Source organism: Toxorhynchites rutilus, chromosome 2 (assembly GCF_029784135.1).
Source record: "Toxorhynchites rutilus septentrionalis strain SRP chromosome 2, ASM2978413v1, whole genome shotgun sequence".
Taxonomy (NCBI): Eukaryota; Metazoa; Arthropoda; class Insecta; order Diptera; family Culicidae; genus Toxorhynchites; species Toxorhynchites rutilus.
Window position 1 is genome coordinate 94,878,521 of NC_073745.1, and position 17,185 is coordinate 94,895,705.

The 17,185-nt window shown below is 37.0% G+C and overlaps 1 protein-coding gene across 4 annotated transcripts in view; it reads left to right on the plus strand.

The window, feature by feature from the left end:
• The first annotated feature begins 356 nt into the window (after positions 1-356).
• Positions 357-17,185, plus strand: part of LOC129767470 (uncharacterized) — a 277,112-nt gene continuing 260,283 nt past the window's right edge. Inside the window, exons 1-2 of one of the 4 annotated variants that reach the window (XM_055768414.1) lie at positions 357-726; positions 8,212-9,448. In XM_055768414.1, coding sequence (XP_055624389.1) covers positions 9,392-9,448 — 57 coding nt within the window. In that variant the 5' untranslated portion in view covers positions 357-726; positions 8,212-9,391. Of the gene's footprint in view, positions 727-1,078; positions 1,418-1,534; positions 1,749-8,211; positions 9,449-17,185 lie in introns of those variants that run through there. The other 3 variants (XM_055768416.1, XM_055768418.1, XM_055768417.1) reach the window with 3 other exon arrangements.

The following is a 17,185-nucleotide window of genomic DNA, read 5'->3' on the forward strand; positions in this document are numbered from 1 at the left end:
CCCTCGCGTCATCTGTGGACCACATGTTTCATCTGCCCTGTTCTCATCATCGAGTGAACCAAAACAATCTCTCAATTCCGATCCGTGTCTGCCAGCACGGCTGGTGTTCATTTCATTCATATTTCATCAGTCCACTACTATTTTGCCAACATGCTGTCAGTCAGTGGGCTGAGTTGGCTAATGCTCGCCAGGATTCATTTATGTTATCCGCTCTCGTCTGATTCGGCGCTCTCTCATGTATTCTCTCCCTCGCCCGCCGCCGGTTCTCTCAACATCTTCGGCTGATGCTCACGCCAGCAATCCAACATGCGCAACATGACCCAGCGGCATTGTTGTTTAGTTCGCGTTCAGCCGTGAAGCAGTGCGTACATGGAATTGTGTTCACGGCGCGATTTTCCTCATTTTTCCGTTCGGATAGTTTGTGCGTTTCTCAAACACGGTTCGCTGTTCTCGGTTCTCCAGCGGCGGCGGGGTGGCAATTCGAAATTCAACTCGAAAATCCCCATCGTCGTCATCGTCAGCCGGAAGTTCCGGGACGCGGTAGTGTACGACGAACCTCCGGTGATATGTACCTTCGCGGTGGCTAGTGCTTTGTGTGGACCACGGTGTGTATGTCGGATGCTGCTACCGGCCGCGCGCGACCTCTAACCCTATCCGAAGGGATGATAATCGCGTGTCTGCATTAGCGGAGATCTCCTCCACGAGCTTCCAGAGTGAGAACGAGAGGTAAAGGATGTGAGAAGTGTGTGTGTGTGTGTGTGTGTGTGTGTGTGTGAAGCTGGAGAGGGAATTACGGTAGCAAGTGGGTGCTGGAATCCGCCACCCACTCGATGTGCCCCCGAAAGGTTCCGAACAAAGTGAAGATCCTTGTTTGGCGCGGTTTGTGTTCAACCCACTCTGCCGCCTGTATTCCCGGCAAGATTGAGGAAGAAAAATTCAACATTCAACGGTGGAAAATCAGAAAATCGCACGCACGCAGATATTCGTGGGATTGAGAGACGTGCAAAATGCGTGCGTTTGGGGGGGGTGAAAAACCGGGAAGCTAAGCAATGCTCGAAGTACTCGTAGTGGCTCGGATTGAGATGTATTGTACGTACGTTTGTGTTTGCTGCGAAAGGTTCCCTCAAAACGAGACAGCGAGGTGCCGCACGATTCAGAGTTTCCTCCGGATTGGATGAAATTTTATTTATTCATATTTACCCTCTCCGAAATTTGCCTTTGGCTAGGTTATTGTGCGCGAGTGTTGAAGAATGAAATATTGAATAAATTGCCGATAGTACTTATCGCCGCCGGCTTGGGGGATGGTGATGTTGGGGACTCCGCTAGGAACCCACCTGCAAGCGTGCTTATCATCGAGTGCACCACCTGCCACGGTCCAATATTGTGTATGGTGCGACAAAACGTTATCCAGTCGCGCGTATGTGCTTTGTGGGTTTGAGTGTTGGGTTTGTGTGTCTGTGGGAGGTTGGGCGGTAGAAAGCTTGTTCCGATTGTGAGCAAGTAAAAGATTTTCCGCACCAAATTGTCTCCCATGTGAAGTGGATTGAGAGTGGCGGTGAAGGGGGTCGCACGGTGCGGTCCAGACAGGCCTGAATTCACAATAAATTAATTAATATTGTTTGGCCATTTCTTTCGGCTCGAAATGAGAAACAGAGAAGAGAGGTGGTGAACGGCAAAAGTGAAATTGTGTTTGCGATGCGGACGGAACGTGGCAACTTGGAAACTGAATAATGGCAAGCGAAGTGAAGGTCGTGAAGTTCAGGAAGAAACATGAACCAACAAAATATTGATTGGACTAGGAGCTCGAGAAAACAATGTTGTGGTAAATGTTGATGTGAGCGGTAGAAAATTAAAACCGGCGGATACTATTGTATTGGTCCTTGAATCGCTGCGGTGGTTACAATTCGGTTTACCCAAACTCAGCTACTACGAAAAAAAGAAAAAAGTTAAGGGTATTAGTCGCACTCTAATATCATCGAACTTCAACTGACATCCGATGCTTATCTCAAATCTTAGGGGAGACTCAGAGCCAGTCTTTTCGCTAGCACAAGTGTTTTATTGCCACTCATAGTATCAACAAAGCATGCATGTTGCCATCGAAGTCGCAACTTAACAAAATTCCGCTGAACAGTGAAGTGGCGCGAAAAAAGAAGATGTTCGTTGGGACGGAAATAACGGGAGATAAAAATTAGCTGGAAATGTTGCCGATGGTGGTGATTTGTAGCCTAGTTTATCTTCATTCTACACATCCTACATACAAAATACTTTCAGATAAGAGGCTGATTTCAAAAAAAAAAGTAACAAGAGTCGAATGACAATGTATTTTTCATATCATGCGGAAACAGTGACAACTTGAGAGTTCAATGATTTTTGTTTATTACTGCTGGCAATATTCCCTCATTGTTGTACAAAACTTCTTCCACAGTGGCGTTAATCAACAATTATTAATTTCACATCGTTTTTACTGGTAGACGAACTGGGGTGTTTTGAAATTTATAAAATGATGTTGTATGTAGAATTCATTTAGCCAACATAAGTTCAACTACAGTGCCTCAAACTCGAATTCGTACTCCACTACTTTTGAAAGTTGAAAACAAGCATTCGAAACATTCTATTTAAATAATGATGTATACATAGGCTAACCAAACGTACCGTTTTTTATGGGGACAGTACCGTTTCTCGACCCTTTTTTGATTGTACCGTCTTTTTATCAATTTGCACCGTATTTTGAGTATAAAGAAAAATATGTCATTATTTTCAATAACACAGTTTCAATAATACAATTTTTTTTAAATCATTTTTTTTAGGATTTTCGACCACCATTTTGCCTATAAGCAGAATACCAAAAAACTATGTACACATAGGTTTAACTAATGGATTACAAAATGAATCCAAAATAGCTTCAAAATTGCGCGAAAATAGTCATCTCAGCATGATTTTTCTAATTGGAAACCTTTTTTAGCTGTCTAATATTCTGCTCCTAGGTAAAATAACGTTCCAAAGCTCTAAAAAATCAGATTTTTCTTAAAATCATTTAACACATGAAAATCATAAAAATAAACCAGGACAAAACAATTGCATCTGATTGGAATTTAGATTTGAATTTTACTCATTGTATTCACAGAAATTATACACAGTGATCTTCGACGTTCAAACCATTGTTTGGAAATCGATATTGAAAGTTTCGCTGTGAAAGTTTACCAATAGTTTTATATCTACACGGCTCGTGTAGAACAGTTGAAAAGTTTTTGTGATTTCGTCGGTAAACAATATGCTTAATTGCTTGAGCATGGTAGCACACAATACATTTCTCTTGGATCTTCTAATGCAAGGATTATATGATTTGTGCTTGATATTTCCGAGAAGAAATGAAGCGGTATGAAAATCACTCTGTTCGAAAGATAAAATGTCTAAGAGTTACATGTTTGTTACTTATTGATTGCCAAGCCAACGGTAGTTCTACGTCCACATATATAACAGATATAACCCATTTCTAGTTTTTAGATCAGCAAAATAACAATTTTTATGATATGATTTCCAAAAATCATAATCTCCTTCGTAAAGGAGATCATCTAGATATAAACGAATAAAATTCGTTGTAAAGAACGAAGCGGACACATCTAAGAATGTTTGATTTTTTTGATTTTATTTACGATGTCATTATTTAAAAAAGCCTTTTGTTTATTTTTTGGCTTACATGTGCCGTTTTTATTCCTGAACTATTTGGTCAGCCTATGTATACATCATTTGAAAGCTTAAACCTTCAGCTTTTATACTTAACAATCATATTTTTATCTTGGCGTGTGTAGTTGTAGTGTACAGACATATTGGGAAGAAATGAAAAATCGATTTCCTTTGTTTTTTCAAAGATTATGTGGACCAACACAATTTTTTGCCAAAAAAAAAAAATTAATAGCAAATACAATTAACTTCATCAAACAGCTTCCATTTGATTCCTTTAATGTTCATGTAGAACCTTTCCATACAGAGATGTTTTTGTTTGAATGAAAACTTATCCCTTCGTATGTGATGATGAATAATTCAATAAATAATGATCGCATCGCAAACCGGAAGGTGGTTTTGAAAACTCAAACTAATTCTGTACAAGTTTAATTTTGCTAATTTTGCTTTGACGGAATCAAATTTTTTTTATTTTTTCCATCAAGTTTAAAAATGTGCCAAAACAAGATTTTAGAAAATCATGTGTTATTTTGCAAATATTACAGTGCATTCCAACGTTTGAGTGAGATTACAAGGAGTGATGACACTCTCATGTATACATACGCATTCCCACATATACATGCACTTCTCACCCACAATTTTGTTGTTGTTATTCTTTATTTCTGAGACTTTCAGCCTCCTGGGCTGGTTCGTCTCAGATACTCACCCACAAACTCAAGGGGATTTTTTCATCCAAATAAAAATATTTCTGTGTTGAAGAATCCTACAGGAACGTTATAGGGATCATTTGAAAACTGATTGATAAGTTTAAATGAATTTGCTATTGACTTAATTTGCAAAAATGTTAGTCCACATTTTTTCTTGAAAAAGCAGAAAGAAATCGATTTTTTTTCTTCCCGATGTTTTTGATGTTCAAATGCTGAAGATTTAGCTTTATAATGATGTATATATATTTATCTAAATAGAATGTTTTCGACTTTCAAGACTTTCAAGACGTTCAAGCGAGTTTGAGTCACTGTAAGTATCCGTAAGTTGTTTTTCAGAATTTCAACTCGCCACCGAGTATGTGCAATGAGTCACGAAAACTATTTTTGATGGAATGTTTTAAAAAAATATGTGGACTTTAGATGCTTTTTTCGCGACTATTTTTACGCTGTTTTAGGAATTCTCGCGGTATATTTTTACACGGATTTCAGAATTTAGAATTCAGAATTTCAGCGGTTTTTTTTTCACGCGGATTTCGAAATTTACGCGGTGATGTGATTTTTCACGAAATTAGTTTGTATTGTATCACCGATTAGTAGCTGAGAAATAAAAGGAGAAACAGACCATGAATGTATCATGGAAAAAATCATCTAAACAATTGTTAGAATATGGGTTGCATTTTAAACTAATAATGCACTGTTGATTTTTGCATGAATTTTGACATTTACGCGGTTTTTTACGCGGATTTTGGAATTTATGTGGTTTTCTTTTACGCGATTTTGTTTTACATTGGACGTAACCTGGACGTTTGGGTTGGAGGAAATATGAGTTTTCCACAGCAATTGGGATTTTTTTGACTCAAGTGTAACTTTTGAAAAGGGCGTATCGATTTTAGTAAGAGAAATCTGTGATAATATATATCTCAAAAACTATGAATCGTATAGAAAAGTGTCTGAGAAAGAGCTATAGAGTATTGATGTGAAAATGTGAAGGAAATATGCACAGAGAAAAAAAATTGAAAATATTTTTTTATTTGCAAAAATAACTTAAATTCGCAATATTTAAATCATGTATTTTTATTTTTTTTTAATTTTTTCATATGTCATGTCATGTAGAAAATTCCAAAAATGAGTCCAAAATGATAAAGCTATTTTTGACGTTCCACAGATTTTTTATGAATTTTCGAAACTTCCAATTTTTGTATGTTAATTGCCAATTGAATAACAATCTATACGATTAATGTCAATTGAAGTATACATCGTGTACATCTAAAATCGTTTAAACTGCGAGAAAATCTACTTTATATGCGGTGACGATTCTATCCCTCCTTATGAACGACTTTAAATATGCAAAGTTATACGATTTAATGTTTGCTGGGTTTTGGAGACGGACATGCGGTCGAACATTGTCGTGTTGAAAAATCACTTTATCGTGACTTATGCTGAATTGCTACGATACCAGAATCATGCCCATGGCTCTTAGATGGATCGAAACCATTTATGTAATCACATCTACCGAACATGTCGGTTATTTTTCAAAATTTATATTGATTGTATCTCTATCCCGTATTGCACTAAGATTCGGCGTAAAAAAGTACACTATTTTTCAAGCGGTGCAACGATATATTGTTACTCTAATAGTGGCTACGCTACAAGTATGTCAGACATGCTTTCGCTGAGCGATGAATGCAGATGTCTTTGAATCGAAGTAGAAAATCATAACTTTCCGCAAGTAAGGGGAATATGATTTATATACTGATTTTCTTTATCAGGAATTACAAGTCGTAAATTAAATCAATCTACGTCAATTTTAAGTGAGAAGAATTAATAAATATTTCTTCAGTAGAAAGTCAAATGTAAATTTCACATAAAAGTTTTATAAATTTCAATTGTTTGGTACTTCAACTTATTTCACACCATCAGAAGAAATATGTACAGAAACCAAGAAACCAATAAACTATTGATTGTTGCGTGTTGCGTGTTAATATAATAGGTAATAGTAGCCAAAAGTGATAACGGTTGTAGTTAAAAAAAATTCTAGATTCCAGTTCGAAAAAAAAAATACACATAAATCTAAAATGAATCAAATTCAATGGTCCGTTAGCCTTGGGAAAATGATTGAAAATCCTACAATGATTCAATTGTGTTTTAAATTGAACTAAATGATTATTCAAGTGAGTCTTTTCCACGTTATATTCTCCACTTACTGCCTCTAATACTTAAGGGGGTATTCTAGTGTAGAGACACGAATTTCGGACGTTTTTTTTGAGCTCCGTAAAAATAAAACGAAGAATATTTTTACTATCCAATATATAACAATTTGTTCATCCATCTTTTAACAATAAAACAAAAATTGAACTAAGAAAAAACATTCACAACGAGAATAGTTAAGAGCTGATAAAGTGAGGGGGATAAAAAAAGTTGTGCCACGGCGTACACGATTCGAGCCCTTCTGGTTATCTGAAACAAAAGAATCGAATAGATTCTGAATCAGTAAAGATGTCGCTATCGCATGAATCTCGGACAAATCAAAAACATCTTTTTTTAGCAAAATGGCGGCCATTTAAGAACAAATAGCGGTTTAAAACGTTTTTTCTTACGTTTCCCGATTTTTTTAAAAATAGTGTAATAAAAAAATATATCATGTTTTCAAGGTTCATGCGATAGAGAGATGCCTGCAGATTGTATCCATATAATTTTGACATGAATCGGTTCAGTAGAACTTGAGATATCATGTACACCAGTTTGAAAAAAAAAAAGTTTGGAGAAAAACGCGTTTGAAGTTCATTGTTGCGGCTGTATTAGGTTAGATATTGAATCACTAAAACGGCTCTAGCTCGGTAAATAATAGGATTTTCGATAAGTCATTTCTAGGGTATATTCTTGGATGCCTAAACCACAGAAATATGGAGGAAAAAAATTGTTTTTTTTCATATTTCTAGACTAGAATACTGTTTTAAACCATTTAAACTTTTATTACGATCAAGAATACATTAACACATAATATCATTTCAATTTGTTCAACTGAAATCATTTTTTTTGTCTGTATTATAGTGACTTTTAACTCGTTTGACTGGTTCGTCACTTTTTACTTCCATTTTTGAAAGAATGTCGGGAGTGAGAATTGAACTCGTGACCTTTAGCGTGAGAAGAATGGATTTTACCACTACGCCAGATCGCCTCCACAACTGAAATCATTATACTCTTTCTAATAAAACTCCATATAGCGATTTTATCCAACTTTTCTCTCATAATTCAATTCTGTTTTCAAGTATGGCGAACTTTTTTTATCTCCTATCCGTATATTCATTCTAATTGATTCTTGGAACATTTCGGGTCATTGTTGGGGTGTAGAGCATGTACGCGAATTGCGTAACAATCACTATTCCTGTGATACTGATTGAAACACTTCGTCATAATTAATTTAGAACTCATTTGTGAATCAGTAGAATTTTTATGTTCGTTATATAATGATGTTTATACAGTACCTATTGACGTAGGACTACTCCTTCATTTCTGTAGTAGGGTGCAAGTTGTTTGAATGAAAAATTTTTGTTTATTTCCACCGACTTCAGAAAAACATGAAAGCATATACGCAATGACTAATAACAACTTAATAAACTATATGTCAATAATAAATTGATCATTCATCATAAATTATTATAAAGCATTAGGGTATGCATTCAACATCAACATTTACCACAAAACAAAACAAAAAAAAATCAGCCATTTGAACAATCGCGATAAGGAACAACCAAGAAATGAAGAAAAAACACGTTGTCTCGTTTCGTCAGTGTCAAAACATCGCTTGTTTAATCTTTTCCAGCAAATACATTATCTCAAAGTGGAATCAGCACACAATGGATGACACACGAGTGGCAATAAATAAATACTGCGACCGGTGACGGAACATAGATAAAAAAAAGAAGAGAAGAAAAAAAAGTGCAGAAGCAATCAATTAGTGAATTTCGGAAAAATCAAGCCTAATGAAAATTTGTTCCAATAGTGTGAGTTCCGGTGGATGTGTTTTGTGTTTATCCCCGCCGTTTTCTCGTCCTCTTTTGCTTACCTTCTCTCGGTCGGTCAGGTGAGATCATTCCCGCTTTCTACAAAACAAAACGCAGAGCAAAGGAAGCGCGCACAGCGTTTCGCGGACCGCCTGCTGCAAAATTAATGATCGTCTGACCGGACTGCGAAATTAAAAGCCCCAAATTCGCGTGGCGCGCAACGAGCCCACGGAAGACGCTCTCTCCGGGTGCTTCTGCAGGTTGGACCACTGGTTGACTGACTCTGCTGCCGAGCTTTTGGGTTTCTCGTTTTGCGGGCGGAAATAATCCGAGCCGCATATCCCGTTATAGTGAGCGGGTTTAAAAATCTCGGGCGTACAGAAATTACATACCGACTGAGGCGCGAAATAAAAAGGCCCGCCGGAAATTGAGTTCGCAGATTCGCGTGCTCTGGCAGAATTTTTTCACGCATCGTTAGGCATCGCGTCGTGTGATGCGGGAAGCTACCATGGGATGGCTCGAAAGCAGGGCCTTCATCCCAAAACTAGGTGCTGCTGCCGCAGCAATGAATAATTAATCGTAGCTCGTATATTATTGACGATGTCTGGACCGGCTATCGGAAACATATTTATTCCGAAGCAATGCTCGCGTTTAATTAAAAATCAGAGGGCCGAAACTGTGTGTGAGTGAATTGTTTTTGATGCCAGTGGCGAAGGGAAGTGGAGATGAGCATAGAACGACTGTCGTCAATAAACGCAAAAACGACATTGTGCGCCGTGGGATTAATGTGATCTAATTTATCCAACAAACGGTAGATTCGAAACCATTTACCTGAAGCCGGTAAAAGTGTGCCAAAGTTTGATAGGAAAGTGTTAACTCGATTGAATTTCAACAAAAATTGCCAACCAAGAGTGAAGAAAAAAAAAATAATCAAGTGCCAACGTTTTCACCCGAGTTTATTTATTTCCGAAAGCAGTGAAAGCAGCCTCCGGAAGAAAAATGGTGGATATTAGCTCAATCATCGAGGGATCCGTCAAGTTTCGAGACGGCAAGAAGGTTTGTTCTTTTTGTGTTTGTTTTTTTTATTCTTTCTTTTCCCTCTAATCACATTGATTAATTGCTGCGAGACAGCGAGCGACCCAATCTGCGCGGGAATACATATGATGTATTTGGCAGAGAGAAATTCCGATTCACATAACCTGATAATCGGACTGACGTGAATGACGTGCAGACTCTCTCTCTCTCGCTCTCTACCCCTATATAGGTCTCTGATCCGCAAATCGATACGCCACAATCGGTTCCGTGGGATGTTCACAAGCCACTTAGGATGATTAATGGGGAACAATTCAAGACGCATCATAGCGGGATTGCCACGCATCAAGGCAACCGTTGCTGCGTGGTCGCCATTTATCGGCGCTAGATTTGACTACCGATAATTTACTTTGATTAATTGAGCCGGTCTGCCGCTCCTCCCGGGGAGGGGGTGGGCGCCCGGCGAGTGCGAGTGAGCACTCGGGTGCTTTTCTATTATGGGAAATTCCTGGGTGGTTTCGGGTGCTATCGATGCTAAGTGACTTCCACCGTATGGTCGGTTGCTTGGAATGATTGTGGAGATGAGAAGGGCTCAAAAAGCATCTGTTTCATATTATTTTGTTGACCCAGTTAGATAGAATACGGATCTAATTCAGATCCAAAAGTAAAAGCTGCCAGTTTCTACGAGTCTATGGCTTGTAGTTAATAAATTCGTTGCTGAATAAATAAATCTAAACTTATCCTCAATTGGTGACACATTGTCGACCAAAAATCGGCCGAAATGAGAACAAAAAAAGAGTAACGATGGTTCAAACTTTATCTAGAATTAAAACAAATGAATGATGGTATTTTGATATAAATTTTTAGTGGGAAAACTTTCATTGGTTGACTGAACACTTTTCTAGAATATTTCACTTCGATAGTGGGTGAATTTAAAATATTTAGAAATAGGTTTGATATGGATATGTATGTAACAAGTATGCAAATTACTTGCGTTGCGATAGCTCGCATAATTTTTGAGCGTAGGAAAAAAAGTTAACAAATCTTGCAATATAGCTGACGGTCTCCAATTGACCGTCTCTACCTTTTTGTCAAGAAAAAATAACTAATTTATTCATCAAATCAATGAAATTTCTGCTGAAATATGATAGGCGAATAATTCTTTTATACGTTTATAAGCTTACTGTTGTTTATGAGTGCTCATAGAACAATTTTTTCAGGAGCTGTAAATCAGTTCCGCACGACTCTTAGAGCTTTTTGTTGTTTTGATGAATCCCAAATATGGACTTTTTATTTAAAAGAACTCCAATTATAACTCATACAATCTGATTTCGATCTAAAAAAAAATTATCTTTTCAGTTTGACTATTGCAAAACTGGCATCCTTTCTGGAATTAATTTCATGTATTTTGATCGATCTTGATTTTTATTTTTTTTTAAATTCTAGTTCATTTTTTTGGATCTACTTCCGTTTATAATTTTTTAAAATTGATTTTAGATTATGGAAACAAGAAAAATGTGAATAAAATATCATACAGGTCGGACTCGATTATCCGGAGACTTGATTATCCGGGATTCGATTATCCGGAATTTTAGACTCGATTATCCGGAGTATTTTATTTTTGATTTTCGGAAATTTTGAATAATTTGTATAATAATTCTATATTGAATAGCTAATATGGGTATCAAAAGAAAGGGCTCGATTAGTAGAATGCAGTTATTTATGAAAAATGCAAATCCAAGATGGCGGCCACTACAAAATTGCGGATTTCATATTTTCTCAGAACCCCATCAATAAGGGGATTGAATGAATTTATATTTTTTATATTCAAATTTTTTATTCTAGTAGAACACAGTTATTTATGATAAATGCAAATCCACAATGGCCGCCACCGCAAGATGGCGCCATATATATTTTTTCACAACCCCATCAATATGGGTATCAAATGAAAGGGCTTGACTAGTAGAATACAGTTGTTTATGAAAAATGCAAATCTAAGATGGTGACCACTACAAAATGGCGGATAACCTATTTTCTCAGAACCCCATCAATATGGGTATCAAATGAAAAGGCTTGACTAGTAGAACACAGTTATTTATGAAAAATGCCCAAAAATGTATCATAACAAAGTTCTCGACTAGTAGAACATAGCAGACAATGAAAAATCCGATTTCAAGATGGCCGCAAATCACTTTTTGAATGGTTTCATTCAGCTTGACCTGTTTCTATGTATGCTTTAACGTTTGTTGGGTTGTCCCACATTAATAGAAAATTGACCCCGTTCCTGTTGAATGATTGATCTGAAATTTGGAACATACATTTAATTCTACTGTCATTATAAAACTGCGTATTCCATGATCTTGAAAAATTCAATTTGGCCGCCGCAGAATGGCTTGATTTGGAGAATACACTACACTATGAAATGATTTGACTAATAGAATACTGTACAGGTCTGACTCGATTATATACAGACTTGATTATATGTGATTCGATTACATACAACTTTGGTCTCGATTATATTCAGTTTGGAAAAAAATATTTTTTTTTATATTTCAAATATGGCTTATTTCATGAAGAAATGTAACCTTTCAACGCTAAGGTGAAGTTTAAGTGGCTAATACATGTACAAAACATGATTTTTGAAGATTTTGTTTGAATTTTCACCAGAAATTGTTTATATCGACATTGCAGCCAAATTAAGAAAGATAGAAGTTGTGCGTCAAAGATCAAATTGTGGAGCGGTTAAAGAATTTCATTTTATTTGATAGAAACAATCTAGTTTAATATAAATTTTTAGGATAAAATTAATAATAACACATTAAAAATTATTAACTTTTGAGTGTTTCACTTTCAAAATGTTATTAAAATGCACTAATTTAGTTGTTCCACTACTACATCCTGTACTAAATTTTTTCATCTTTCAAATGAAAGCATCAGAATCGTCTTCCGTAGCGTACTTTTTAATGTAGAGCCAGTTTGAAGCAACAGAGTCCAAAACCAAAAAAAAATCTGTAACTCATTGTCATTGTTGAAATTCGAACATATGCGTAGGAGGATTTTTTCCATCAAATATGATCGTCTATCACCTCCTGAGGTGTGCTCCCTTGGCCGAGTGGTTAGCGTCATAACTAACATGCCGGGTGTTCGGGTTCGATTCCCGTTCTGGTCGGGGGAATTTTTGGTCAAAGAAATTTCCTCCGACTTGCACTGTGATCACGCGTATTCTAGAGCTTGCCACTCAGAATGCATTCAAGGCGTGTTAATTGGCATAGAAATCTCAACTAAGTACTAAAAAAAATGACGCAAGTAATACTACGTTGAGACGGCGGAGTTCCTCTAGGAACGTTAGTGCCATTGAAGAAGAAGATCACCTTCTCAGAGAACCTGGATAAAATATTTTTTTTCATGTGAGAAAGGTGTTTTTGACATAACTCCGAAAAATCCGGAGCATCTCTCACGTTCGTCAACCACATTGAATTTGAGTTTGAGCTTGGATGAACTGTACACATCGTAATTACTCTCCACGATTGGCCCGAATACAAGCGACAGCTAAGCTAACAAAATTCGTAATCTTCTTCCAACAAGCGACCGCAAAGCGATGGAATGGTAACCGAAAGAACTCTGAGAGAATTTACAACATTTCGAAAGTGCGTATATGATATAAACTGACGGAATATTTCGGCAACTTAAAGAGTATAGAAATTTCTCTCGAATGTCGCATAATTAAGCACACGGTGGTTTAAGATATTCCTGAGCATACGAGAAAATACTGAGCATTAATAATCTATCTATCAAGCGACAGTGAGAGATTCCCCTGGTAAATTCGAGTAGGCAACCAAGAGAACTCCTCCATTTTCGATTATTTGAAAACGTTTTTATATCATCGGCAATATAAATTATGACTTATCGCACGAGAGCACTATTGTTCTATCATGTTATTTTTTTTTTTCGCTCCGTTGATGGTAACATTCCCCACTTCGGGACGATAATATTCGGCTAGTCGTTCAGTCTGATCGGATGGTTTTTAGTGGCAGGATGTGCAATTTACAAGAACGTGTATTTCAATGTGAAATCGTATTACTCGAGCAACCGAAGCCCTAATGAAACTTTGTCCTCTTATGGTAAGAATTTCAACATTTCTCGTCGTCGATTACCTCCTCTGGGGGTACGTGAAGGACCGTTGCTATGTTAATAAGCCACAAAATTTGGAGGAACTGAAAGAAGAAATAACTCGGATTTTCAACAGCATCGAAGTCGTAATGTTAGAGTTGTGCATGAAGAATTTTGTTCATCGTTTAAAACGCGTTATCGAAAAAAGGGGTGAAAAACATTGAAAATGTCCTAAAGTAAGCTTTATTTTGGTTTTTTAAAATAAAAATCGGTTCACTTTTGTAGAAGTTATTAAAATTTGTTCCTCGAGCGTTTAATCTGAAAGACCCTGTACTTTATTATGTTTGGGTAGAGTAAGTAAATAATGATGAAACATTCCAACTAGAAGATGAAGCCAATCTTTATCATGATGTTTTCCCTCATACTATTGATTGAGAGTAAATGAAAAAAATGACCGCTTGCTTTTTCCCTGTAACAATGCTCTTCTTCCGATGTATGGGAGATTTCTTGGTAGTTGTATGTACTATTCATATAATTTTCGTTCACAATTTATAAAAAAAAAACTAGCTGACCCGGCACGCGTTGTTTTGTCATATAATTTATTTCTAGAGAATATTCTAGTTGGTAAAAATAACGAATACATTTCAAGAGAGTTTGTATGTTATCGTTCTGATCTGTAAGATTGATTTAAATTATAATTTTCACTGCGAAACATACATATGCGTGCGTCTTATTTTCCCTGTTTATTTTGAATATCCTCGTTTTATATATATTTTTTTCTAATTATCTCAAATATTTTCCAAAGTATTCTATCATTCTAAATTGGGTGAAGACAAACTCAACGATATATAGACGATGCAGATCTGATCAGTCGTTCTCCTGTGATGATATTTTACAAGTACGTGGGAAAATCCTTCTTTTATATATAAAAATATTTTTGAGAAAAATTAATTTCAAATTTCAAAATATTTTTTGTTTCAGTGTAATTTTTAAAAATTTTGTTTTGTATTTTTTATGAAAGATTATATTAACAAACAAAATTCTGTGGGTCTTAATGTTTTCAAGGTATTTTTTTTTTCAAAAAAAGTTTAAAAAACTTAAAGTTTAAGAAAAAATACAACTCAAAAACTATAAAACCTACAGAATTTTGGTCAGACAATGAAATATTGGAAATTGTTCATGGTTTTATTAAAAAATGGCATATAAGTTTCTGAAAACCTGGCAATCAAAATGTGTGACATGCATAATTAACCGGGTAAACGTAATGCACCAGATAAACATATGCCGTCCGAAGCTCGCTAACGCTCGATCGGACCTAACTAAAGGATCGTCTCCTATATTTCAAACAAACCAGGCAATCGGTGGAACACAGGTTTGATGCGAGAGGTGGGTCGGCGGCCGGCTCGGATCGCGTCAGCTTGACAGTTTGTTGCCATCTCGGTTCCTTATCCTCATTTAATGGGGACCACGCGTTACATTGAACTGAGAATAAATTTTGTCACGAAATAATAAATACATGATAGAAATTGCGCTGCTGTGCTAAATACGAAGTGTCATTTTTTTCTTGTCGATTCTTCCCACATTTTCATGGCATTTATGCTTTATATTTTTTATATTCAAAATACCTGCTTAATTTTCGGAACATACCATAACCCATGCTCATTTCTGAATTATGTCTTGGCCTTAAAGAGCAATACGGAAAGGAAAGTAGACGGCATGTCAATTGTGCCTACACCAATTTCTAAAAATAACAGTGCTGTCTTCAACATCTTTTGGAATTAACCCATTACAATTTTTCATTTTACTTCTTATTTTTGTTTCTCTTTCATGTTGTTTTGATTTAATCTTATTTATCAATAGGAGATTCTACAAAACTCATAACCTGATTTGTCGAAATTTTTCCTTCTTCATTCGGGTAAACATTCTATACGGGTAAATGTTGCATTCGGGTATTTGTTACATCCGGGTAAAAGTGCTTCGGATAAAAGAGTTTCGGCTGAATGGTATTCGGATGAATGTGACACAACCCAAGAAAACACATTGGGAGAGATTTTTCCTAGCATATTCTTCGCATATTAAAAACAAATTATCGTCTACAAAACAACATAAAATATTTGCAGGGGTAATATAGTCATCATCGCCATCATATATAATATTCATTGCAATTAGCATGAGCGTACATTTCAGGGTCGTTAAAAATCGTCCACAAACAAAAAAAATAAACACAAACACCTCATTAGCGCGCGTTCTCACACGCTCCTCGAGTGGCGGCAGCGCTATTGGCACTCCATATTTTATGTTCGCGGTGAATGCCTATATTATTTGAATTCGGGTTCGAATTCGCCCCAAAACACAAAGCGCTCCGCCCGCTGACAAGGGCATTTAACACACATTCGCGCACATTCGCAAGAAGGAATAAATTATAGGAAGAAGAAAAAAACACAACACCCGCTCAGCCGTATGTGTTATTACCGTTGTCATATTGTCGTAAAGTACAGCGCCACGCGGCGGCATTTTTGCGACAGGGCTGTCGCCTTTTTGCACAAATGATAACGCGGCACAGCTGGCGAAATAATGACGCGTCGCGAACAGAGCCGCGCTATCTGTGTTCGGCGCTGGCAGGATGGCATTATGGCGGCTCGTGTTTGACAATGGGCACAGGAAGCGGCGAGCTTGGTGAAGGAGGAGACATTTCACACAATCAACAACATATATCTGATGTATGCATGAATCATGTTTATTGTGCGCCTGATGGTGGATAAATTTACGACGCATGATTAGCCGTCGCCAGCTTCGTTTGATCATTGAGTTATTGAATCGATTTGATGGGTTCTCGGAATTGCTTATGGCGCATTCATGTGTGTAATCAAAATTGCTTGCAACTGTCGGGCGCTTGTTATTTCTTCTGATGTACACAATGTCAGCAAGTCAGGCATGACAACAATTCGAATGTGGCTCAAGAATGTGAAATTTACGCAAAGAAATGTGGTGGCTATGCTTACAGGCAAGTTGTCTATGTGACGATGGCGGTGCCTTATGTCGATATCATCATTATTAGCACCCCCTAATCACACTGCCTCGAGGAGGCTGACGTTCACAGTGAATTGCAGTCACCATTTCGGCAGCCTGGCAAACACGAAAATGAAACGTTGCAAAAAAACATCAATCCACCCCATAGCAGACGTCTAACAGGTAACCAAACGACTTCTTCTGCCATTGCGAGTGGCGTGTAAAATTAAACAACTTTGGCAACGGTTCAAGAATCGGTTTCGGACCGGTGGCGGCGGTATAGCGAAACATGCAACAAATCCGTAGAAAACACTGTTACGGACAGACAACCAGTCAACAGCGGAGGAATAGTTCGACTACAACATAACAACACAGAGAAGAACAACGATGGAAGCAACTAAAGCAATAAAACAGATATAAACGCTATAATGACCTTCGGGAGATGATTGGCCAAAAACTCGCAGAAAATTCACCACCGGCAACGAACGAGCGTAATATGATGATGATGATGATGATGATGATGGTTATAGGATCGGTAGTTTGGTTGTTCAAAACATAGTTTCTTGCAGTATAAAAACCAGAGATGCCAGTTTAACGGAGATATACACAGATCTACGGATTTGTTCGATTTTAGTTTTGTCG